The sequence below is a fragment of the Schistocerca americana genome, chromosome 10 (genome assembly GCF_021461395.2).
Source record: "Schistocerca americana isolate TAMUIC-IGC-003095 chromosome 10, iqSchAmer2.1, whole genome shotgun sequence".
Taxonomy (NCBI): Eukaryota; Metazoa; Arthropoda; class Insecta; order Orthoptera; family Acrididae; genus Schistocerca; species Schistocerca americana.
Genome location: NC_060128.1, coordinates 201,556,575 through 201,582,276, shown reverse-complemented (window position 1 = coordinate 201,582,276; position 25,702 = coordinate 201,556,575). Strand labels below are relative to the sequence as shown.

The 25,702-nt window shown below is 50.0% G+C and overlaps 1 protein-coding gene across 1 annotated transcript in view; it reads left to right on the top strand.

The window, feature by feature from the left end:
- LOC124552416 (protein roadkill) overlaps window positions 1-25,702 on the top strand; it is a 154,863-nt gene that overhangs the window by 67,996 nt on the left and 61,165 nt on the right. The window contains exon 2 of the mRNA XM_047126683.1: window positions 15,573-15,720. Coding sequence (XP_046982639.1) covers window positions 15,573-15,720 — 148 coding nt within the window. The remainder of the gene's footprint in view (window positions 1-15,572; window positions 15,721-25,702) is intronic.

Sequence of the window (25,702 nt, the reverse complement as noted above, 5' to 3'; positions counted from 1 at the left end):
CGGAGACTACTCCAGGCGGTGTACCGCCACCCGCAGTGGCAGACATGGGGGTACGACTGAGTGTCGCCGGGCGTCCGTCAGCCGGCAGGATCGCTCCTCCGATTCTACGCGCTGCCACGGAAACCGTCGCGGCGTCCATCCCCAGCCGTTCGGCCAAATGTCGGCGGTCCCGAATCTGTAGGGCTGTGGGAATGGCCGCCCTCCCCACTGTACCTCCTCGGCCGCCTGGCTCGGTGCAGAGGGAGGGGAGGGCGCCGGCTGGACGGGGCCTCTAGCGGCCGGTGAACTCGGTGCCGTCTCCTGTCCTGTCCTGTCCTCTCCTCTCCTCAGCTGGCCGGTAGCGTGGCGCACACGAGGCGTGTGTCGTGTAGGGCGCGGAGGCGGCGCCGGTGCACGGCCGCTCTGCTCCCTCCCTCCCTCCCTCCCTCCCTCCCTCCCTCCCTCCCTCCCTCCCTCCCTCCCTCCCTCCCTCCCTGTGCCCCAGGGCGGCCTGCTCTCACCCCAACTGCCGCACCTCCCCCCACAACTAGGACTCTGACGAAATACGGAAGCTCTGTTTTCGACGAACACACACATAGGGTCTTCTGTGGTGCAAACCACCGGCCAAAACATAACATACCATACCCTGGCACCAGAGTGACGGGCGTTGCTTTTTAACAGGAGGCACTGTTTTACTCAAATGTAAAAACTTAACTGTTTCTCTGGAAAGCGCCACGCACCACAGATAAACATTGCGGAACGACAGCTTGGGAGCTTTGAAAATGTGACACGCCACTGAACGCACTCACTATGTCGATGCAGTGTAAGAATCACCAGCATCAGCTGACGTAAGTGTCTCGTCATTTGCTTCACGTAATACAATTTATTACTTAACAACAACATTATCAGTACAATTTAAAAACTTATTAAAATAATCATAATTCTAACCAGAACTTGATCACTCTTCGTTCTTAAAAACCAGATGTAACAATCGTACCATTAACAACAGCACATAAAAATCGAAACTACACAGCCTCCACCCCCCCCCCCCCCGCCCGAAAAAAAAACCCACACCAACTAGGCGTGGCTGCAAGCAGATTCAACAAACAGTGTTACCAACCAAATGAATTACAATAACAGCCATTAAATGTACTAACAATCTGCAAGCCTAGTTAAACGTTTCACACTTGCACAACATTCCTGCAAATACAGGAAACATCACAAGACGCGCCACTGAGTGTAGCTGTTGGAAGGCCGCTTAGCAATCTATAACACTTAATTTAAAAAAATCCCTTAACCAATAAAATACAGTGTCCCTCGAAACAGGCAAACTGGCAAGTTATAAAACGTAAATACAAATCCCCACCCGCATATTCCAAGCAAAGATTAACAACAACTTTTAATAAATATAGAGCCGCCCAAAATTCACGACAAGTTCGAAGTACATGCATTTGAAATCTATTTCCAACTGGTACACGCCAGTAGAAAGTCGGACGCTACCTTCAATGAATACACAACTGCCCAAAATTCAAAGTAAGCCGAGAGCCACAGCAGACGGCTGTCACAGCCAACACCGGACGAGCACCCAAATTTCGCAGCAAGTCTAGTAGCTGATCACTGTGGATCAACGTTTCGCTAGCCACTCTCTATTGATAAGTAACCGGTCTTGAACTTACCGCGCTGACAAGTAGTAATAACACTCGACTGTTTAAACGAATAGTTAGAGAGGTGTGAAGAGCAAGAATATCGGGCTTGGCAAACACGCCTTAACCTCCTCAGGTCTCTAACTTCGCCAAACAAGTCCAGCTGCTTGTTCCCGCTTAAACGGCGAGACCCCGCCGTGGCACGCATGACACGACCAGCCTTGCCTACCCCGCGCCAGACCCCTTGCGCTCCCCCAAAGTGCACGAGTTACCGGCCGCCACTGATTCCCCAGACGACTCGACTGAACACCTCAGTCCGCGACACACCAACAGCAACGCGAGTAGTTAACGGCGCCAAGATCAGAGCCGGCACCGCCCTACCGTCACACACAACACACATTGTTCTTGCTTCCAGCACTAGGTGAACACTCAGATCAGGTGTTCCGACTTATATGGCGATCAGTAATTAACTTTCGCCAAGAGCCAACCAAATTGAAACACGCAGATACGCATTACCTAAAATTAACTGTAAGCAAATTCTACAAAAATGATAAGTACACTGAAGAGGCGGAGAAACAGCTACACTGGGCTACTATCGTGTGGGGGGGCCCTGCGACCACGCAGAACTGCCGCAACACGACGCAGCATGGACTCCGAAGCAGTGTCTGAGGCATTTGACGCCGTCAATCCTGCAGCGCTGTCCATTAACCCCAAAGAGTACGAGGCGATGGAGATATCTTCTGAACAGCACGTTGCATTCCAGATATGCTCAAAAATCTTCCTGTCTGGGGCTTTTGGTGGCCATCGAAAGTGTATAGACCCAGTAATTCTGGAGGTATCGGATGGATTGTCCTGCTGGAATTGCCAAGGTCCGTCGGAATGCTGCACAGTGCAGTCCATACGAACGGATGCAGGTGATCAGACAGGATGCTTACGGAAGTCTCCCCCAGCCTGAACAATCCCCTACTGACACGCAGGGTCCGCGGATTCGCTAGGTTGTCTCCGCAGCCGTACGTCTCCATCCGCTCGGTACAATGTAAACGAGAATCGTCCGACCGGGGCACACGTTTCCAGTCATCGCACGCAGGCGAGTCGTACAGCTCTGTGTCGTGCAGTCATCGAGGGCACAGGAGTGGGCCTTCGGCTCCGAAAGTCCATATCGATGATGTTTTGTCGAATGGATCCCACGCTGACACTTGTCGATGGCCGGGCACGGAAATCTGCAGCAATTCGCGAAAGGGTTTTGCTCTTCTGTCACGTCGAACGATTCTCTTCAGTCGTCGTCGGTGCCGTTCTCGCAGGATCTTTTTTCCGGCCGCAGTTATGTCGGAGATTCGATGTTTTACCGCATTCTTGATACTCACGGTACAGTACGGGAAAATCCCGTCTTCATCGCAACCTCGGAGATCCAGTGTCCCGACGCACGTGCGTCGACTATAACACCACGTTCAGACTCAATTAAATCTCGATAACCTGCCATTGTAGCAGCAGTGACCGATCTAACAACTGCGCCAGACACTTGTATAGGCGTTGCCGACCGCAGCGCCGTGTTCTGCCTGTTTACACGCGTCTGTATTTGAATACGGACGCCTGTAGCACTTTGTGTGGCTGTTCAGTGTATTTCGTAGCAGCTGACGCAACCAGCTCGAGAAGACTCGTAGCTGTCGCTGTCGCGCGCGCTGAAAAGCGAGGAGATTCGCGTACGTTTGGTCTGAAACGTCGCCAGTGATAGCGGACGAGTAGGAACACGGACGTGGGCGGCCTAGGACGCTTTCGTAGCTCGTTTTCTCCCGCGAAGCTGTCGCGCGCTGTCGGCCGCTTCTGTGGCTCACGTAGGACGTAGTCTTAAATGAAAAGGTGCTGTGAACAAAAAGAACGGAATTGGATGGAGAAAGTGTTACCGTTGCGGCAGTGGCCGCGCCGGTTCCCGCCGCCTCCTGGCGCGCAGCGGACGCCGAGGTGAGGAGCCCGACTGCGAGGCCAGCGGCGGGCAGCGAGGCCGCGGCGCGGCGCGCGCGTCTGCCCCCTTCTCCATTCCGAGTCTGTCCTCTTGCCCGTCGCGTCCGTGCTGTCGGCTGCCCCTTGCCGCACCCCGCCTCTTTCGCGTTCTGTGCCGTCGGTGCTAACGTCGGGACTCCGCGAGTCGGCGGCTGCGGGCAGGAGGAGGCGTGCAAGTGCGCGGCCGTGAGGGTCGTGACACCCCTGGCGGCAGCCCCCACGCAGGCGGGCGCGCTCACGCACACGCACACACACGTGCACGCACATGCGTGGGGCGGCCCGAGGCGCGCCGCAGTCTCCTTCCAGAGAGGCGGCATGGACGGCCAGCAGGACTTCTACTGCAGGTACCGCACGCAGCCACTGCACGCTTCCCACTCTCTCACCACTCTGCACTATACGTCGGAGTTTCCGGGCCTCGGGAAAGCTTCGCTTCTAATCCGGTGGCGGAACGACGCCGATTCGTGTCTGTGGCGTCGATTACGCGACAGCACGCGGTGTGTGGTGTTCCTGCGTCGAGAGCCGCCCGCAGGCGCGTCACGTGGTGGGGTCGGGAGAGGACGGTGGTGGCCCGGCCTGCTTCCTGTGAGAAGTCTCGATAGGCCGCACGGCTATCGAGCCGAGCCGCGCCGCGCCGCGCCCCGTGCAAGTGTTTAGGGGTAACTGTGTGTGTGTCCGCGCTAATTTCCATTTCGTGAGTCTGTGTGATTGTCTTTCCAATGTGCCTGTGCGCGACTCAGCGACCACCTCTATTGAGAGTTGCTGCCTATCGTCGTTAGTATTCATTGCCGGAGCATTTGCGTGGGTCGCCACTGGTTCAACCTAAAATGCTGGGGTTTCTTATATACTTACTTAAGCGTTATCGGTAACGTTGGTGAAATTTGTTCAACTTCGAACTAATTCTGTGGGCGTATCCAGAGACATATTAAAACCGCAAGTCGTCAGTTTACGTTGATATAATTATGCAAAACCAGAAAGTACTCTCTCCCGTACAGTTCACTGATACGCTGGATATACGTGGACGACACTGTGGCACTGGGTGGCACACGCTCAGCTGCTACGCAGAACTACTTTCCGGAATTTACGTAAATGTCGCAACTAACAGTGAGAAGCAGAATGCAGTCTCCTTCACACGGTTCACTGTGACTGACTGACTGACTGACTTTGCCTATGCAGCAGTGCTACTACGGCTAGCACAGTCCACGACAGTTACATTAACCGGGCGTATTTTCGTACGTTAGGTGTTAGCGGTCTCCACTTGCACTGGCGTGTCCCGCCTGGGACTAACGACGTACCCGTCCCGGGGACAGTTCAAAACGAGGGTGCACGAAATTAGACTCTATCACTTTTTCAGGGCCACTTGTAACACGGAACAAGGCTTACTACTATTCGTTTAATGTACAGCGAGTGTTCACATTGTCTTACTGCCTGACGGGTGATAGCTTTCGGGCTCCTATAATAGACATGAAGGAAACGAACCTAATTACTGCGGCTTGAGAGTTAGTATGAAAGTACGATTACAATGAGATTCCCACGTTACAACCGTTGTTCTATATTTCGCAAATGCCCCTTATGTGTTACTTTTGCTTCCATTAAAACAGTACGTAATGTGCTAAATCAGGGTTGCCACGAGTTCTGGAAATTGGGGAATGTCAGAGAATTTCAGATGTGTCGGGGAAATCGTGGAAATTTGAAGGAAAAAAAAAAGTTCGGAGATATCTGATTTGTGTCTCAGTAGATGAAATGATTTGTTTACTGAGATGTCGTGCATCATCGTTGGCTGCGTGCGAGAGGCAGGAGTGGTTTGTTTGGATCTGATTCTCAGAGAGTGGTGACACACTGTGCACGAGTTGTGTCTCAATGATTTTGTGTGTGTGTGTGTGTGTGTGTGTGTGTGTGTGTGTGTGTGTGTGTGTGTGTGTGTCTGCTCTCATCTTCTGATAAAGGCTACGGCCAAAAATGTAGTCGTGAGACTGTGTGATTGTCTTTCCAATGTGCCTGTCGGCGGCTCAGCGACCACCTCTATTGACAGTTGCTGCCTATCCTCGTTAGTATTCATCCGTAGAGAATTTGCGTGGGCCGTCACCGCGGCCTCGCTTCGTCAGCAGTGTGCCTGTGACACGTGAGTAGCTGGCCACACCAGTGCACCTCCAGCACAGGCCATTAGTGCGGGCCGATGTGAAGCCCACCGCCTCCCAGTAACGTGTGGGCTCTGCGCCTCGGATCTGCGCACAGGCCGGCGTAATGCGGCGGATTTTTCTCGGTTCACCCGTGGACCCAGCACTGCGGGGATCCAGAGGGCGCGGGCGGCGGGTTTCAGGGATTGCGGCTGTCTCACCGCAAGTACTTTGTATGGTGCGGCGTTTTATAGACATTTTATCTATTCTAGTACATTTTGACAATTCAGAAGTAGTTTATATGTAATAAAGTATGGCCGATAAGGAGGAGAAAATTGTGGCAGTCGCTGGCAGTTTGTACGCCATGTACTCGTCTCTTTCTTGAAAGACAAACCACACAATACCTGTAACACACAACCTGTACGAAGAGAGTAGAACCAACATTTTATTGGCAGTCACCTAAAGTCCCCACGTTTCAAGAGGTTTACTTTTTTCTGAAATCGGTGTAGATATTTTAAATCCGTCTTGCGAGTCTAATGAAATGCGCATTTTCGTCACCAAATGTGTTTCGCTTTATCGGAATAAAATATCAGTGGTCTAAAGAAACGTATATACTCTTTGGCTTGCTTTCTCCATCGAAAAACAGTTCATTACAAAAGATGTTGATGTTAGTACTCTAGATTTTTGCTCACATGTTTAGAAATACAGGAGTCCTTAGATTTTTTTGTCAGGGGAAAAATGCTGAAACTTGTCTGGAAATCGGGGAAATATCACGGAGTTTCACTTGGAGAAATTTGTGGCAACCCTGTCTTTTTATGAATACTGGCAGGGACTGAGATTGGTGACACGTTTGAGACCGTTGTAACTCCTTTCCCAGGTCGTTCTGGTATATCGAGGCTAATAAACTCTCACGTTGTCATTACGGCCATACAGAGGGGACGACGGCACGCTGCTTTGCTCGACCCGACGATCAGACAACGCGCGAACTGCGTACTGAGCCCACGGTAGTGACGAATTAGTCTGCGTTGTCGCGTAATTACGTCGAACAAACGGGTTCAAAAATTATTTAAGATAATTAGAATACAAGTACAGCTGTAAACTTAACACGTACTTGTAAGAAGTGAATTCATACACCAGTAAAAATATTAAGTTGAGTAACTGTTGTCTAGCTATTTCTCTGCACATAAGGTGCAAGATCATCAATAAGGGCGATCGCAATTACACAGAATTTATTCGTCTGTCTCGTTACTTCCTCCGGGTTGGACAAAAATATAGAAACGGCGAGATAACTGTGTTTTTCAGCATCAATGCAGAGGCTGGCCTAGCGTGTTGTGTTCCACGACGTGCAGCACGTGGCCGATGTTCTCTGTACGTTGCGAGCGCCTCTCGCGGTCGGGAAAGCGCTCCGTGTATTTTCAGGAACTCTGGGGCCACTTTGTGGGAGCGGCCTGCCCGCCTCCTGGTAGGCGATCTCGGGATGACGGTCCACAGCCGAGGCCCGTTCCGAGCTAATGATGAGAGCGCGAGGAACGGCGTCATTTACCAATGGAATATGCAGCTGTAGCGACCAGTATTATTTTTATGTCCGTGTCCTATATTTAAAATAAGTGTAATTGAAACGACCCAAGTTACTGACTATATTTTGGTCTTTCCACATATTTGCCTGCACATGTATAAGTCTCGCAAAATGACCGCCAAATGAAAATCGGAGGAGTTAAGAGCTGAGATAAAGGTTTGTCGGCAGACGCTGATTTCACGCTCTGTACGCGTTTGGAAGAGGAAGGAAAGGGTCCGCGGTGCGGGAAGAACCCTCTGCCGCACGCCACTAGATGGGTCGCTCAGAGAGTATGGGTGGGTGGGTCGGTCGGTCGGTGCGGGTGTAGGTGCAGGCGGACCCTGCGCGGCCGTCCGCACCTGGCAGCAGCGCGGCGCGAGGCGAACCAATCAGGAGGCGGCGGCGGCGGCGCGCAGCAGGTTATTTTTAAACGGCCGCCTCCTGGTGGCGGAGACAGCTGTCAGCGCTGGCGGGGCGTGCGGTATGTCGCCTCGCGTCACTCGGGTGTTCGTCAAAAAGAAACGGCTTAATCACTAGCCTGCCATTTTCAACTGGCAGTGGAAGTATTATCTGCTGTCAGGCTACTTCACATTATGTTGGCAGTCGTCAGAGTTATATACGTCTCTCTGTTGCCGCTGGTGTGTACTGGTATCCACAGTTTGTGAAGAGTTCCGCGGTGTGTGTCCCGTCAACATCGAGGCACGGTCGTGAACAAAGGCTGCGCTAGCAGGAGGGGAGGGGGCTGCTGCACTGAACACGGGCGCTGAGCCCCTCCAGAGGCCTACACCTACACCTACACCTACACCTGCAGGTGCAAGTGGGGCCTCCCAGGTTTTGTTACGTCGCGCGGCAGTGCCTTGTGGCGACGGCCGGTCAGCCGTCACAAAGTATGAACACGTGCGGCCGTCCCTTGCAAGCACCGCCCCTCACGAGCCTCCCACGCGTCGCCGTGTCCGCCCGCCAGTCGGCAGGCTGGTTTCCAGCAGCTCTCCACGCGAATGTGCCCTGTGCGAGCCTCTCCCCCCCCACCCACCCCCCCGTGCGTCACTACATCTACTCTGCCGGCCGCGGTGGCCGTGCGGTTCTAGGCGCTACAGTCTGGAATCGCGTGACCGCTACGGCCGCAGGTTAGAATCCTGCCTCGAGCATGGATGTGTGTGATGTCCTTAGGTTACTTAGGTTTAAGTAGTTCTAGGGGAGTGATGACCTCAGATGTCAAGTCCCAATCGTGCTCAGAGCCATTTGAACCATTTTGAACATCCACTCTAACGCTTCACGTTTCCGGCCGTATGTCCCCCTCTGTAGTCTTTTACCTCCAACACACCGCCCCTGAACTCCTTCTCTTCTACACAAATCGGTACAGTACTGTTATCCGCTGTTACAGTCTAGCCTCCACCATTCTTCCTTATCTCCACAGCCTTCTCTCCTCTCCTCTCCTCCTACGCTGTATACACGTTTCGCTTCTGCTACGTGTTAACAAATTTGTCTTTCTTAGAAACGCTTCTGTTACTTGCGATCTGCATTGTTTATCTCGTTTACTTTGAGCTTCGCCCGTCAGTTACTTTGCTACCCAGTACCGAAACTAATCTACAACTTCTAGTGTTCCATTTCCTGATGCCGTACGACACCCCTGAAACGAAACGGCAATCGATGGAATGGAGGCACACTTCATCCCCAACGAAGGTTAAGCCTAAGCAAATCTTGACACCTCGAAAAGTCATGTGCACCGTTTTTTGAGACAGAAAAGACATTTTGCCGATTGATTTCTTACCGCTAGACCAAAAAATCAATGCACTCGGTTAATGCGAGACCATTAAGAAATAGCGCCGCGCAATACAGAACAAGCGCCGAGGATTACTCTCAAAAGGTGTTTTTTTTTCCCACGATAATGCCCTACCTGACACGGCGAATGTGACCAAACAACTGTTACGGGAATTTCACAGGGACGCGTTTGATCATCCTGCGTACAGTCCGGACCTCGCTGCTAGCGACTTTCATCTCTTCTTACACCTGAAATCTGTCCTCGGTGGTCGACACTTCAATGACGACGAGCTGAAAGAACATATTACCACACGGTTGAATACACAGGCGGCAACCTTATATGAAGAAGGCATACAAAAACTTGTGCCACTCTGTGACAAGTGCCTACAAAATTTCGGAAGCTATGTAGAATAGTAGTATAACAGTTCTAGATTATTGTACAATAAGTATTTTTTCTGTCTCTGTACACGTTTGTTTTGTACAACCAAACTGAACTTAATTTGTGGACTTGGTAAAATGTTGTCCAACTCTTCGCGGAAACTGCTCTCACTGGATTTCAGTAGTACGCCTACGGCAACTCGGTGAAAATTAACGCCTCTCTTCAGCGTCCGCGACTGGAGTTTGTGGGGCGTCTCCGTAGCACACACGTGACGACCGTCGGATCTTCTCTGTATTCTCTATCAGTCTCGCCTGGTGAGCGTCGCACATTGATGAACAGTATTCAATAATCGGTCGAATAATCTGCTTAAGACCCACTTCTTTGCCGGGAGTGTTATTCTTCCTACAAATCTCAGGCCGCCCGCGCGTGGAGCGACTGAAAAGGAACGCAACGAGCAGGCGACCCGAGTCACCTAGCTGGCGGGCGCGTCTGTAGCAGGCAGAGGTCAGAGGGACGATGCCGCTAGCCATGCAGGCAGCTTAAAACGCCTAATTCACGGGCAAATGCATCGAGAAATTATTTAGCCTTCACCTGTTAATTGTAATCGCGCATGCGCTTCTTCCGTGGCAAGTGCGCTACTGAAATTGAACATCCATTTCATGTTGACTAGTTAAATTACGCGAATCGATACAAAATAGATCCCTTATTTCAACCTGTTGTCGAGTACTTTTATTTTGAAACCTCGGTCCTCGTAAGATTGATACATACAAAAATGTGGTTATGATGGAATGTGCTTCTCAAGTAATTTGTATGGGATCACTGCGTTTATAAGGATGGGGGGATTTGTGGCTTTTCTTCAGTTTTTGACGTACGTTCGCGTACTACAGTGTAATTTTACACAACGGCACAACCGCTGCAACGCGAAAGTACACTCCTGGTTTGGTTTCACTTTCTTTTTTTATTTGTAAATTTGCTTCCATCGACTTACTGGTAATTTTATTTTAAACAATAAATGTCTTGTGAACTTCTTTCCCCATTTTACACCGCGCTTTCTCTGACAAGTCCATCGTGCAGTACCCTCGAAACGAGTAGTTCTACAGAATGGGATGTTTCCCACTTCCCGTACGAAGCTAACATTCACAGCCTCCTCGTCAGTTTTTCAAGTAAGGAGGCGTGTTCGATGACAGGCCGCTACTCGGACTGCGTGGCAACGCAGACGGCAAGTCGTTGGCGACGCTTCGCGAGCGACTAAAGAGTGCCGCGACCTCTGTGTCTGGACTGCCCAGAAAGCGATTCACAGGCGACCGGTCACCAGCTCGCGTCGCTCCCGGTACCGGAGTCCTAGGAGTGCCTCCAAACTGCAGGGAGGCTTAGCTGTGAAGAAGACTGACTCCGAACGACCTGACCGAAAGTGAAAAGCGGCCTTGCGCCAGCTCGTGTACGGAAATGCTCAAAAAGATTCCACCGAGAAAATGCGAAATTCGTATACAACCACGTAACAGGAGGCAAGCTGAAAAATGAGCAGGAAGGGACGCACCGGGCACAAAAAAAAAAAAAAACATGCGGACGACTTGCTTCTTTTGTTGCAGCGTTCATTTCGCGAGCCTTCCTTTAGAGTTTAAAGGATCGGAGAAACAGATAACAATTAATGGTGCACAGCGAAGTCTGGTGAACTCGGGATAAAGCACCAGTAAACGTCGCACCAGCCATCATCACGATGCCACGGCACGTCAAAAGTTGACTCTTTTAATGAGCAAATCTTCGACTTAACGCCCCATTAACCGTATTCGCCCGAAATGTTGCGCTTAGCGACCTTAGTTTCATGCCTTACGTCAAACAAATAAATGCACGGAGAGCGATTTCATCACATCAGGAAGCTCTTAAATCCTTCCAAAACCTGATTTCTCAACTATCAACATCAGAGTGGTAAAGAATCTCCTGAGAACGGCTCGGAGCGCATGCACAGGACCCATATCACACACACACAGTCTGTGTGTTTAAGTAGTTTTCATTGGGGCTCTTTCGCCTTCAAAATGGCAGTTGGCTTTCAGAGTGTAACTGATTAGTTACAACGAGTAAACTAAGACCCCCGGTTTTTTTAAAGAATCGAACTCACGTGTATAAAACGTCGTATCTCCAGAACTCTCTCCTACAATGATGTAACTTTGCAGGTGAATTCAGTGTTGTACGGGGTTGCTGTCGGCAAACTGTGTTGTGAATTGAGTTAATAGTAAAGGAGTCATGCCTGATGCTGCAGATTTGCTGTACGAACAGCGAAAATTTACTACGCCTAAGCGATACATCTTTTTTTCCTTTCACATTTAATATTGCCACACCAATAGATTAAAAAGCAAAAGTAAATAACAAGTTTATTAATAAGCGTATTTCTATTCAAGGAACAGTGATTGAACTGCAACCTGTTTGTGGGCCGTATCAGTGAGTGCCGCACTCGCTTAACCTGTCGCAGCGATAGGGCAGCTCAAACAGTTCATTTTTATTGTACTCGATGTGTCGAAATCTGTCTGCAGCCTCACTACAGACAGTATTTCTTTAACGTAATAACTCTTCCACAAGGCATACTGTCGGGCTACATATTACATTTTGACAACGTCTCTCGTTCACATATGTACATAAGCTGAACTGCTTATAGCCGATGTTATTCCTCTAGCCATCCAATCCCAGGTTTTAAACTATTTTTCAGTCACCTTTTCCGCGCAATTCTTCACTTTATAACTACAGTTCTCTCCCTGTTAAAATAAATTGCATAAAGCAGGCGAACTAAAAGAACCGTAGTACCAGTATGTACTGTTAGTAGGTGAACTTCTGGTCTTCCACGATATATTCCTAAGCAACATGGTTCAGAAGACAGAAAAAAACCACAACTATACCGAATCCGTCATCGTCAAACATCTACATCGGTTGCCAAGCTATGGCGGCTTAATGTCAAAATTGTGGTAGAGGAAAAGTGGCGAACCAGAAAGAAAAAATGCTCGTATCGTAGCACAAATAAGGTGAACATGTCCTGGGCCACAGTTAGGAGTGTAAAAGAAAGGCATTAGTTATTCGACTTGTCTGGCAGCTGCAAAGACATTTAAATCAAAATTTGACATATTCGCACTTTTTTTTTGCGACTTAACACTACTTCCACGGTACAGTAAGCTATCTTGAACCCACTCCCTGTTACACGTGCTGACGAGTGTAAGAACAGATACAAATTTGTGTATCTAGAGAATGGTATGCATTTATAATAGCAAGTATCCTGGAATCGGTACGCATGCATCCTAAACTTTTGTAACATTACGAGTCAAGATAGCTGTAACGGAACTTGAATAGCGTAAAGTTATCGTTAAAAACGCACGCCGCGCGATTTGTTACGATTTGGTCGGTCATAATAGTAGTAACATGCTTTTGAATACAATTAAAATATAACGGCGATACCTGTTTAGCGTTATTGGAAATAATATGTAATTAATTAATGAGTAAGGTAGCCGATCCTTTAAGAAGAGGTAAAATTGGACATAGTAAGGTGTTTTGCTTTATATCAACTAAGCCGATGATACGGTGTCTTTTTTTTTCGTTTACTCTTAGAAAAAAAAACAAGTAAAGAAGTGCTAATTGTGCGTTGTGAAAAATACAGGGACGAATTTTAAATAGCTACAGTGTATAATCAGATTAACAAATGGACATTCAGTTACGCGAAATAGCCGACAGTGAAGTGTGGTCATTAAATTGAGTACACCTACAGGGCGGTCAATTCCAGGATAAGTCTATTCGCGTCTCACGAGGGACGCGGTATTGAGACCGTTTTTTTTATTATATCACGGAGAGCGGGCTTCAATTTATAAAAAGGAGAAAAGCTGTATCATTATCATTGACTGTTGGTGTTATGCAACCAAAACTGTTCATCAAAGGGTTTCGGTGAATGAGTGGTGAATGCGAAATGAAACTGTGAACGAAGTTATGTTAAATAAAGCAGAAGAGACAAGACAGTTTGGTCGTATCTGTTATTATTCCATAAACTGTAACATTTATTCTCGTTGTACGAAGCCTTTATAGACGATCGTTATGACAATTTGCTTTGAAGGGATCTCGTTACGAGTTAAGTTTTGGGGACCTGGTCAAGAGGGGATAGTTCGTAGATCTTAACTACTGCAGCTATTCTGGAATCAGGTGCTACCGTGACCGTTGTGTGTTGTCAATGGCTTAAGGTCATCATATCTCATGCTCTAAGATCGACGCGCCTTTCCTCTTAGTATAACGGTGTCTCACGGTAACCACGACAACGCCGGCGGCGAAGGAAGATACGGTAGACTTTGACACACTGTCATATTGCACGACATGACAAATGCTACGTTGGATGATGCGATGGCACGTGTTATGTTATACGACATACCAATATAATGTTGCTTTAGTTGACACGATACGAGTTCTAATACTAACTTGTAAAAAGCCGCGATATCAAGATGTTTTAAATGTCTTTGAAGCTGACAGATAAGTCGAAAAGCTAATTCGTCCTCTTACATCATTAACTCTACGCAAGACATATTCGCCGTTTTTGTGCAACAATAAGAGCATTTTTCATTTTGGTTATTAAATATTTCCATTTTATGCAAGGAGTTTAATCCTTCAGTTTATCTTGTTTGGGATGAGAACGATCGTTGGAGGTTAGAATGTAACGATCGGTGGAAAACATCTGAAGCACAGTCTGCGTCATCCGTATCTGTGGACAGCGATAGCCGGTAAATTTCGTAAACTTGTCAAACTAATTGTATACTTAAAGTAAAATTGTCATTTGCATTTAAATAACTAGAGACTTCTCAGATGCAACCGTTTTCTGATCGAAAAAATACCATCGGAATAAGAGACAGTTTGTTGCAGCGATGTTCTAAGAAAGACGCGTTTCATTTGTTCAGTTTCTCGTGTGAAGTTGGGCGTTACGGCCACAGATGTGCGCGGCATGCCAAGGAGATACCGCACGAGAACGTCCAGGGGGAGAAGAGTGATCAGAGTTTCCTCGTCCTCTGCCCTTTCTAGTGCTTCCGAGTGAGTTGGCAAATAATATTTTGAATCTTTTACGACTGTCGAACGATAGTGTCTAAGAGGTGTGTGTGTGTGTGTGTGTGTGTGTGTGTGTGTGTGTGTGTGTGTGTGTGACCGAATATAATAGAAGAGCCATAAGAAATTGCCTGGGGTCTTAACGCTTCTGTAGAAGCCAATTAGCGGGCTGTATTAGTCCCGTATTGCAGAATGTGAAGTGTGCCGTGAAAGCGAGTAATTGTTTGAGGAACATTTGCGACAGTTGATCGTAAATTAATGGGGGGGGGGGGGGGAGGAGGCAAATAACGTAGGTGATGTGCACGTGTATCGCTGCCAATTATTTTCTCACTCGTCATAGTGTTCTTCATATGTTTCTAAACTTCAAAGTTCGTCTGCTCGGCCCGTGTATTGTTGAGCAACACGGTACGGCTGACAAAGTTTTCAGTTGGTGGAATGTCTTTACATTATAAACCGGATTCTATGTAATCTTTTCGGGCCCTTACAGCAGCTCTTTGTAGCGTTTACTTAATTCCTGACAGAAGTTGCCTTTTTCTCCCCACGACATTTGATATGTCACGAAAAAACTAATTAACGCAGTAGTATAGGCGGTATTCGTTAGGTGGGGCACGTGCTCCTCGATTTTATTGCGATTTTTTAAATAGTGTTCCGGTTTCTGGCGCCTCGATGTGACAAAACAAATTTCTCTGTTATTACCGTTGTAGTGTTGTATTCCTAATATATACCTTTCTCCTCTACTCGACGATAGTTCAGAGGTCTATTTTCGAAATGTATGTTCGCCTTTCGTAGTATATACGAACGTAAATTCTGCTACGCATTACAGTCTCCGATTACTGTGGTCATTATTTTCAGTTAACTCGTAGATACAAACACCTCGCTTGTGACAATGCCAAAATAGTGAAATGACTCACGTTCGTGTGAATTGTAACTGTGTATTTTGGGAAAGGACTCTACTTTAATTTGTCATTGTACACTGAGCATAACTTGAGTTACTTGTGCAGTGTGTAATGTTTGCGAAACGGCGCCACTAGGGGCGCTGTGGGCGGCGCGCCGTTGGCTTGTCTGAGGCGGCGTTGTTGGTGTTGCAGGCCGCCGGTGGTGAGTGAGTGCTCTCCGCAGACGGCGCGGGTGAGCTCGGCCGCCGTCGCCGCCGCCGCCATGGCCGTGTCCCGCGTGCCCAGCCCGCCGCCGCCAGAGGTCAACACGCCCGTCGCCGAGAACTGGTGCTACACCCAGGTGAGCCGCACCTTCACTCGCTAGGGAAACTGTCGACACGCCGAAGCCACCTCTTTCCAGACACGTCATGCATACACAGGACTGGAATTATTCTACCGTATTGCAACATTGTGTTCAAACTGCAAAGCGAATAAGCCTGTTAACAATATAGCGGATATAGTACTTCTTGAAATTGCCAGTTTTTTGCAGTAACAATATGTTTTCGTACTGCAATATCAGCATTTTCTCAGAAGCCTTTATACGAGTTATTTCCATTTGTATCTCGCAAATACTAAGCATTTATTTTACGCATATTCGTGCGCTAGCCCATTTTACGTAAAACGGTTCTTGCAATTGGCCACAGAGGACGAGAATGTTTCGAAAGTCCGCGATAACTCCGTCATTGAAGTGAAACTACATTTGTCTGATCTGATCTTTCAGTAACTTGATTTACTGTGAATGTCTTCATTACGAATGCCCACTGAGGGTAAAATCCTGTGACCGTGAGCTACGGTCATGACCGGTTTCCTTCGCAGTTTGGTAATATTTGTACGTTATCAGTATGTTTACTTCTTTTGGAACCCTTCTAACTCCTAAGTCGTTAACTCACTTTTTCGTTTCGTTGCAAAACTTTCTGGATTACTGTTATCCATTTTAGATCGGCGGCACGGATGTCAGAGTACTTTTTTTCCTGCAATGAGGGACATATTTGGGTCGCTATTTTGGAAATGGGCAGTATTAGTAGTAAACATGGTGACTATAGTAGAGACGACGTAAGATAATCCCTGACAGCTGTCAGCTTTCAACTGTGGCTGCAGACGAAAACACCAGCCGCATACTGGGCTGCGGAAACACTGAAGCGTTGCCACGGACACGTTTACAAAATCGCACTACCTTACTGTGTGACGTAGGCCGGCGCCCAGTCCACTGCAACTGTCAAACTCAGCTGTAAGTAGTTTCATTTGAACTGAAACCAGTTTTGTTTATGGTACTACTCACGCCCTCTTGTATATAAAAGCGGTAGCCTAAATATAAAAGTTTTGCTGTTTCCACTGTTTTTGAAAGTTGTTCCCACCGTTGCCTGTCGATATGTCGAAAACGCAAGCTTCGTCAGTTTCTTGTTTATCAGTAAATCCCGGCCAGATAAATGTTATTAGAGGCTCGTGGGGTACCGACCTGCCGAAGGACGCGTGCCTCGGTTCGAGATCTTTGTCCGATTATTGTAAAATCGGACGTCGGTGTGCTTTAGCAGCAGTCAGCTAAGAGGACTTCTGACGACTTCGAAAAATTACCACCAAAGGAAAGAACCATTCGCTCGCTCGTATTGTGTGGCAATAAGAGACAAAGGTGAAATTTCGATCGTAGCTACGTGGCGTGCACTCAGTGTTTACAAAACGTGATGGTGCTTGTTCGATTTACTTCCTTCGGTTTCCTGGCCACTTGGGTATCCTGGGTAGTGAACTTGACCATCTGGATGAGGGGCGGTCAGTTACCCCCTCAGGGGGGCGGACTCGAGGCTTTACGCCAAATCTGTTGTGGAGCTCGGTCGTGGGCGGACTCTCGGGTGGCTGCCCCCTGTCCAATGAACTAGGGAGCCTTCCACCCTCTGTCCAACGTTTCGGCCTTATGTGATGGTCCCCTCTCGGGTTTGACCTCCATCTATCTAAATTATTCCGAAGAGCGAGCCAATTGGGGAAGGGCACCTTACGTGGTGCACTGTATCCTTCGTGCAATTAGACCTATAGCCGTCTTTCTCGTCGTTGCAATGGTGTCCCGCTCGTTTTCGATCTCTTGGGCGATTACCACGCTGCACTCTGCAGTGTTTCTTTTAACTGTGACGACGACCTTGGCCATTTTTGCACCTAAGATCCAGCACGGTAGCCAGTCCGTTGTGGTGGGGTCGCCATGTACCCTCTTGGTTGTAGCCCCCTGACAACACAGGGATCGCTCTACTGATGCCTGCGCCGTTCACTCCCCACGTATGCCAAGGAGTAGATGCCCATCTCCCTGGGGCATCGGGACTCCCGGCAATGGCCATCCTGCCAGGTGGCCTTTGCTGTGGCTGGGTGGCGCCCGTGGGGAGGGCCCTTGGTCGGAGTAGGTGGCATCAGGGCGGATGACCCGCAATGAAGCGTGGTACATCATCTGTCGCTGGCGGCCAGCCGCCAGCAGTCTCTAAGCGTTCTCGGGCTCAATTTAATGCTGAAAAGTACAATCCGAAAACGTTCCCCTCTCTGGCCACGCCGTGGGAGGAACGTAAATCTCAGGATGGCAGTAGCACTTATTCGCCCCGATTCTTAGTTTGTACGAGAGCTGATGGGGAGTCTTTTCTCTCAACAAAGCCTCAGTTCTTCGTCGAGCATTTAGAGGACAAGTTTGGGGAGGTGGAGGGGTTGTCAAAAATGCGCTCTGGATCGGTCCTGATCCAAACGGCATCCTCTGCCCAGTCACGACGGTTACTTGCTTGTGATAAGTTGGGGGATGTTGCTGTTACGATCACACCGCATAAGAGTTTAAATATGGTCCAGGGAGTTATTTACCATAAGGACCTTCTTTTGCAGTCTGATGACGAGCTGCGCGCCAACTTAGAGCGCAGAGGTGTACATTTCGTCCGGCGCGTTCATCGGGGTCCGAAGGAAAATCAGATAGCTACCGGTGCCTTCATCTTGGCCTTCGAGGGTGATACGTTACCGGACAAGGTCAAGGTGATGGTCTACCGATGTGACGTCAGGCCCTATATTCCTCCCCCGATGCGGTGCTTCAAGTGCTGGAAGTTTGGCCATATGTCTTCCCGCTGCACTTCCAGCCTCACATGTCGAGATTGCGGACGCCCGTCTCATCCCGATACTCCATGTGCCCCGCCTCCCATCTGTGTCAACTGCGGGGAGCACCATTCACCTTGCTCGCCAGACTGCAGAATCTTCCAGAAAGAACGCAAAATCATGGAATATAAGACCCTGGACCGACTGACTTATACTGAAGCCAAGCGGAAATACGACCGATTACATCCCGTGCGAATGACGTCATCCTACGCCGCCGCTACGACACCTGTGCCCGCCCCATCAGTTTCACGACTTCCAGCCAGCTCGATAACCAGTAAGACTCCTCCTGCCCCCTTGCCAGTGGGGGGCTCTACCCACCGGGTTGCTCCTGCGCCACCTACCTCAGGGGCAACACCATCCCCCCCATCAGGGACGTCCGTCCCTGCTTCTAAGCCGGAGAAGTGTCCAACTTCTTCGGCTTCTCACGCTCGCAAGGGGTCCCTCGGGTCCCTCCCTTCCCAGGTTTCCACCAGTGGGAAGGCTGACGACCGCCAGTGGCGTAAGTGCCCGCAATCAGCTGGTCGACGGGCTTCACGATCCTCCTCAGTCCCGGAGACTGAATCGGTGAAGCCCTCCCAGCCAGTTAAACCCAAGGAGCAGCGTGAGAAATCAAAGAAGAAGAGCTCTAAGCCCAAGGAACTCGCGGTGGCAGCCACCCCACCGCCACCTTACAGCTCTGCGTCTGAGGACGAGGTGGAGATCCTGGCGTCCGCTGAGGACCTAGAACTCGCCGGTCCCTCAGACGCCATGGATAACACTAGCACGGGTGCTCAATCGGAGGCAGCAGGTGACCCAGCGGCGTAATCTGCCTTCCCTGTCCTGTCACGCCTTTCTCAGCCATGGACAATACCATCCTCCAGTGGAACTGCAGCGGTTTCTTCCACCATTTAGCTGAGCTCCGCCAACTTCTCAGCCTTCGCCCTTTCTTCTGCATTGCTCTCCAGGAAACTTGGTTTCCGGCGATGCGAACCCCCGCCCTCCGTGGCTATCGGGGTTATTACAAGAACCGAGCAGCTTATGAAAGGGTGTCTGGTGGCGTCTGCATTTATGTCCTTCACACTCTGCACAGCGAATCTGTCCCTCTCCAGACGCCTTTAGAGGCTGTCGCTGTACGCGTGTGGACGCCACAGGCTGTTACCGTCTGCAGTGTTTACATTCCACCGGATGGTGATGTCTCGCAGCATGTCCTGGCTGCACTGGTCGCCCAATTGCCGCCACCTTTCTTGCTATTGGGCGACTTCAACGCTCATAACCCTCTGTGGGGTGGGTCAGTGGCAACAGGTCGAGGCGCCATCATTGAGCATTTATTGTCGCAGCTCGATCTCTCGCTGTTAAATGATGGTGCCTTCACACACTTCAGTGTGGCGCATGGCACCTACTCCGCCATTGACCTTTCAATCTGTAGCCATAGCCTCTTACCGTCTATCCAATGGAGTGTGCATGACGACCTGTGTGGTAGTGACCATTTTCCGATCTTTTTGTCACTACCACAGCGCCACTCTTCTGGGCGCCCTAGCAGATGGGCTATGAATAAGGCTGACTGGGACTTGTTCTCCTCCACTGCCGCTTTTGAGCCTCTCTCTACCGATGACATTGATGCGGTGGTTCAATCGGTCACCACCGGCATCGTTACTGCCGCCGAATCTGCCATTCCCCATTCCTGTGGGTCCCCTCGGCGGAAGGCTGTGCCTTGGTGGTCGCCTGAGATCGCTGAAGCGATTAAAGATCGCCGGCGGGCGCTCCAGCGTCACAAGCGACACCCCTCCCTCGACCACCTTATCGCCTTCAAACGGCTGCGTGCGCGGGCCCGCCTCCTTATCCGCCAAGGCAAGAAGGAGTGCTGGGAGCGGTATGTGTCCACCATTGGCCTCCATGTCACTCCCTCGCAGGTCTGGGCCAAGATTCGACGCGTCTACGGCTATCGGCCACCTGCCAGCGTCCCTGCGCTCTCACTGAATGGAGCAGTTTGTACTGACTCCGACGTCATTGCCAATCGCTTAGCAGAGCATTTTGGTATGAGTTCCGCTTCTGCGAATTACCCCCAGGCCTTCCGCCCCATTAAAGAGCGGATGGAACGTCGGAGCCTTTCGTTTCGCACCAACCACCCAGAATCTTACAATGCTCCATTTAGTGAGTGGGAATTTCGCAGTGCCCTCGCTGCTTGCCCTGATACCGCTCCTGGGCCAGATGGCATCCACTGTCAGATGCTGAAACACCTTTCAGTGGACTGCCAGCGGCGCCTTCTCGATCTTTACAACCGTCTTTGGGTCGAGGGGGAGTTTCCGTCGCAGTGGCGGGATGGCATTGTCATCCCCGTTTTGAAGCCTGGAAAGAACCCTCTGGAGGTGGACAGCTACCGTCCCATTAGCCTCACCAACGTTCTTTGCAAGTTGCTTGAACGGATGGTGAGCCGGCGCTTGCATTGGGTACTGGAGTCTCGGGGCCTTCTGGTTCCATCTCAGGGTGGGTTCCGTAAAGGCCGCTCCGCCGCCGACAATCTGGTGAGCCTGGAGTCGGCCATCCGTACTGCCTTTTCCCGCCGTCAGCACCTGGTCGCTGTCTTTTTCGACATGCGGAAGGCGTACGATACGACATGGCGTCATCACATTCTTTCTACGCTTCATGGATGGGGTCTTCGGGGTCCTCTGCCGATTTTTATCCGCAATTTTCTGTCGTGTCGTACCTTCCGCGTGCAAGTCGCGGCCTCGTATAGTTCCTCCCACGCCCAGGAGAACGGTGTGCCACAGGGCTCTGTTTTAAGTGTCTGTCTGTTTTTAATAGCCATTAACGGGCTTGCTGCGGCCGTGGGACATTCTGTCTCCGCTTCCCTGTATGCTGACGACTTCTGCCTTTATTACAGCTCTACTGGCATTGCAGCTGTTGAACGTCAGCTACAGGGCGCTATCCGTAAGGCGCAGTCTTGGGCTGTAGCGCATGGGTTTCAGTTTTCGGCAGCCAAGACCTGCGTTATGCATTTCTGCCGGCGCCGAACAGTCCATCCTGAGCCGCGGCTTTATCTTGCCGACGAACTCCTTGCTGTGGTGGAGACCCACAGGTTTTTGGGGGTGGTTTTCGATGCCCGGTTGACTTGGCTGCCTCATATCCGGCAGCTCAAACAGACATGTTGGCGGCATCTCAATGCACTCCGGTGTTTGAGCCACACCCGCTGGGGAGCCGACCGCTCTACCCTGCTACGGCTCTACCAGGCGTTAATCCAGTCCCGTCTGGATTATGGGTGCCTGGCATATGGCTCAGCCTCCCCGTCTGCGTTGCGGGTGCTGGACCCAATTCTCCACAGCGGGATACGCCTTGCCACTGGTGCTTTCCGCACCAGCCCTGTGGACAGCTTACTCGTGGAGGCAGGTGTCCCTCCCCTGCGGTTCCGACGCCAACGTTTGCTGGCCGCTTATGCTGCCCATGTTCTCAGCTCGCCCGGGCATCCAAATTATCGTCTCCTGTTCCCGCGATCGGTCGTCCATCTGCCAGATCGTCGGCCCCGGTCTGGTTGTACAATAGCGGTCCGCGTCAAAGAGCTTCTCTCTGGGCTTCAGGTTTTCCCTGTTCCACCTACTTTCCGGGCTACTTTGCATACACCCCCATGGTGTGTTCGTCGCCCTTGCCTTCGGCTGGACCTGGCACAGGGCCCGAAGGACTCAGTCCCTCCAGAGGCCTTCCGCCGCCGCTTTTATTCTATCCTGGCCACGTATCAGGGCTCTGGTGTTGTCTACACTGACGGTTCGATGGTTGCTGGTCGTGTCGGGTATGCGCTCACTCTAGGGGACCGTTCCGAACAACGTTCCTTGCAGGATGGCTGCAGCGTTTACACTGCTGAATTGGTCGCCATCTTTCGTGCCCTAGAGTATATCCGCTCCTGCTCAGGTGAGTCCTTCGTTATCTGTAGCGATTCCCTGAGCGGTTTACGAGCTCTCGACCAGTGTTTCCCTCGTTCTCGTCTGGTGATGGCTATCCACGAGTCTCTGCATACTCTTGCCTGTTGCGGCCGCTCTGTGGTCTTTGTGTGGACCCCCGGTCATGTCGGTATCCCGGGTAACGAACATGTTGACCGCCTGGCGAAAGAGGCCACCAGCAAGCCATCTCTGGACCTTGGCCTCCCAGAAACTGATTTGCGGGCAGTCTTCCGCCGCAAAATCTTGGCGCTATGGGACGATGAATGGCGTGAACTGACAATGTCCAATAAACTCCGTGCTGTCAAGGAGACGACGGCTGTGTGGCGGTCATCCATGCGAGCCAACCGCAGGGACTCCGTCGTCCTTTGTCGGCTCCGCATTGGCCACTCCCGGCTAACACACGGTTATTTACTGCGCCGGGAGGACCCTCCTCTATGTCGCTGTGGGGCAGCTTTGACAGTGGCCCACATTTTGCTGGCCTGCCCCCTTTTAGCTGTGGTCAGGCAGACATTTGCGCTGCCTGCTACGCTCCCTGCCCTTTTAACAGACGACTCCACTATGGCTGACTTAGTTTTACGTTTTATTCGGGCAGGGGGATTTTATCATTTACTCTGAGTGTTTATGTTTTATTTTATTGTTTTGTATTGATTCTGGCCTTTGGCCTATGGTTTTACACTGATTTTTTAATGTGTTTCTACGTGGTTGGCCTTTCCTTTTTTCTGTCTATGGTCGGCCAACCACCGTCACACTCTGTGTGGTTTTAGTTTGTTTTGTCTTGTCTTGTCTTTGTCTCAGTATCTCTTGTTCTGTCTCGTCTGTGATCTCTTCTGTTCCTTGTTTTTATTCTCTGTGGGTGTTCTTTGTCTTTGGAAAAAGGGACCGATGACCATGGCAGTCTGGTCCCTTTAATCCCCCAAACCAACCAACCAACCACCCTCTGTCCCTGCTGGCGGCAGTCTGGCATACTAGGTTGAGCGGGCCCCTCAGTAGTTGATCCATATTTTACTGAACTGCCCCTGCCTTGTGGCCCTGCCCTCCCACCTTCCTCGTCTCGGGTGTTAGTGGACGGCCCTCGCACGGTTACGCCTGTCCTCACTTTTTTAACAAAAGTGGTTTGTACTCTCAGGTATACGCCCTTGACTTTTCCTGTGCCATTTGAGTCCCTCAGCGTAGGCGTTGGTGATGGCCTTGACCTTCCCTCCGTACTTTCCAGGTTCCCTACATTTTGTCTGCTTTCTTTCCCCTTCACACGTGTCGTCTTACCCTGGTTTTGCTATTCTATCGTAATAATGGGACGGTATGGGTGGCGGTTCCACACCGCACGTAGCGTTTCTGGGGCACCCCTGCTCTCGCCATTTCCACACTCTTCCCCTCCTGTTCTTTCCTATTCCTGCTGCGCTGACGCCCCTTTTCCCTCTGTTTGCACGTTAGCCCTTCCCCTTTATTGGACTGAGCTGTTCTGTTCATCGCTCGATTTCTCCCATCGTACATCGTAGGACCGATGGCCTCGCTGTTTGGTCTCCTCGCCCGAATCAATCGACAAATCGACCAGTATTCCTTCTCAGACGTTCGAGGACAGTACGCGATTTTCCTACACCTGTGTATGGCTTATCTGCCGTAGGACGGGATCCTCCCATCTGTGCCTCTTCGTCCAGACCTATATGTCGTCCACATTTCCCATCCTTCCACGATTTCGTTCCAGCCGTTTTGTTCAGTGGTCTATTCTAAAAGAGATGCTTTTCCATATCTTTCTTGGTGAACGAATGTTGAGGCGCATTGCTAGGTGATACATGTAGCCGGAAGTCAGCTTGAAAACGCGTCGCAGGGCCACTGTGCTCCACTCCTTACGTGTGGTCGGCGATGCAGCTCCCTTCACGTTTCACGTATTTCGTGGGACGTCGCCATTCTTGTGCAGCTATTGAAACAATTTTCAAAAGCATACTAGAGTCGCATCCTGAAGAATGTCGTTCTTCGCTGAAATGTATCATCAGTTCTAATCCACTGCAGGCAATATCAAACGTAGTTTGCCACAACCGACTACATTACTTAAAAGCTCAAGACGCGAAGCCAAATTCCACAAAAAGAGAATTCGCTTTCCCCGTGTCGTGTACTTGGCTCCTTTGTTGCCCAGGTTTCATAGTAGTGCGGCTGGCAGATTACTTTATTGCTCGAAATCGTATCGAAATGCATTAGCACAATCTTTAGCGAGTGATGAATTCGAATAAAAATCGAAGTTACCTGGTACTTGATTTGTCATAAGGTTCGATTTTAACGCGTTTTCGGCGCTATTTAATCGCGTAATGTATCCGACGTTGTGCGTAGTAGTAATTTATATGTAAGAAACGAGTTTGTGCAAAAGGGGTGGAGAAGGGCAGTCCTGCAGTGAGAACGCAATGTGTAACGTCTGTAAACAAGATCTCATAAAATTTAAAGTAATTTGGTGGTTGTCCGTTTATTTATAGGAAAGTAGCGGGAATTTCGGAGAGTGCGCGCGCGCGCCCGCCTGCGTGTGTGTGTGTGTGTGTGTGTGTGTGTGTGTGTGAGAGAGAGAGAGAGAGAGTGAGAGAGAGAGAGTGAGAGAGTGAGAGAGAGAGCGAGCAGAAAAGAGGGGCGCAGAGGGGTAGAGGGGGGGGGGTGTTCCACCCCAAGGTCAGGAGGGGCGTCTGTGGTGCAGGGGCTGGACTGCGGCTCCAGGGGTGGACACAGATTCTCTGGTCGTCACACACTCCGCCGCTCCCACCGTAATCTCGGCAAATACTTTCAATTAATTCGGCCGCCTGCTGTGCGCTCGGAATGTCCACACATTTTCAGCAGACTGCATACTAGTGGAAGATTTAATTTCGTTCGTCGTATTACATGATTCACGAAACCTTGCAACTGTGTTGTTGGTGATTTAATTATGAAAACTGCACCAGTTACTAAGTTTTTGATGCTTAGCACAACGCGTTTCGGGAGTTAATTCTCATTTTAAAGTGCACTTATTTACTTAAACATGTTTGCATGTCTGATTTTCTGCCTCTCTTGCGTGTTTTGAACTTAGACTGCAATTGGAAGTACCTGTCAGTAGCCAAACAGAAATACCATTTCTAACATTAGCATTTAAAACACACAAAGATTTCCGATTACAGTCTAACTTCAAAAAGACGCGAGAGGGCCAGAATATCACACAGCAAACATCTGTGTAAACAAATGCACTTTAAAAAAAGAATAAATTCTCGGAACACTTTGTGCTAAGCGTCAAAAAACAGCTGGTGCCGTTTTCATTATTAAATA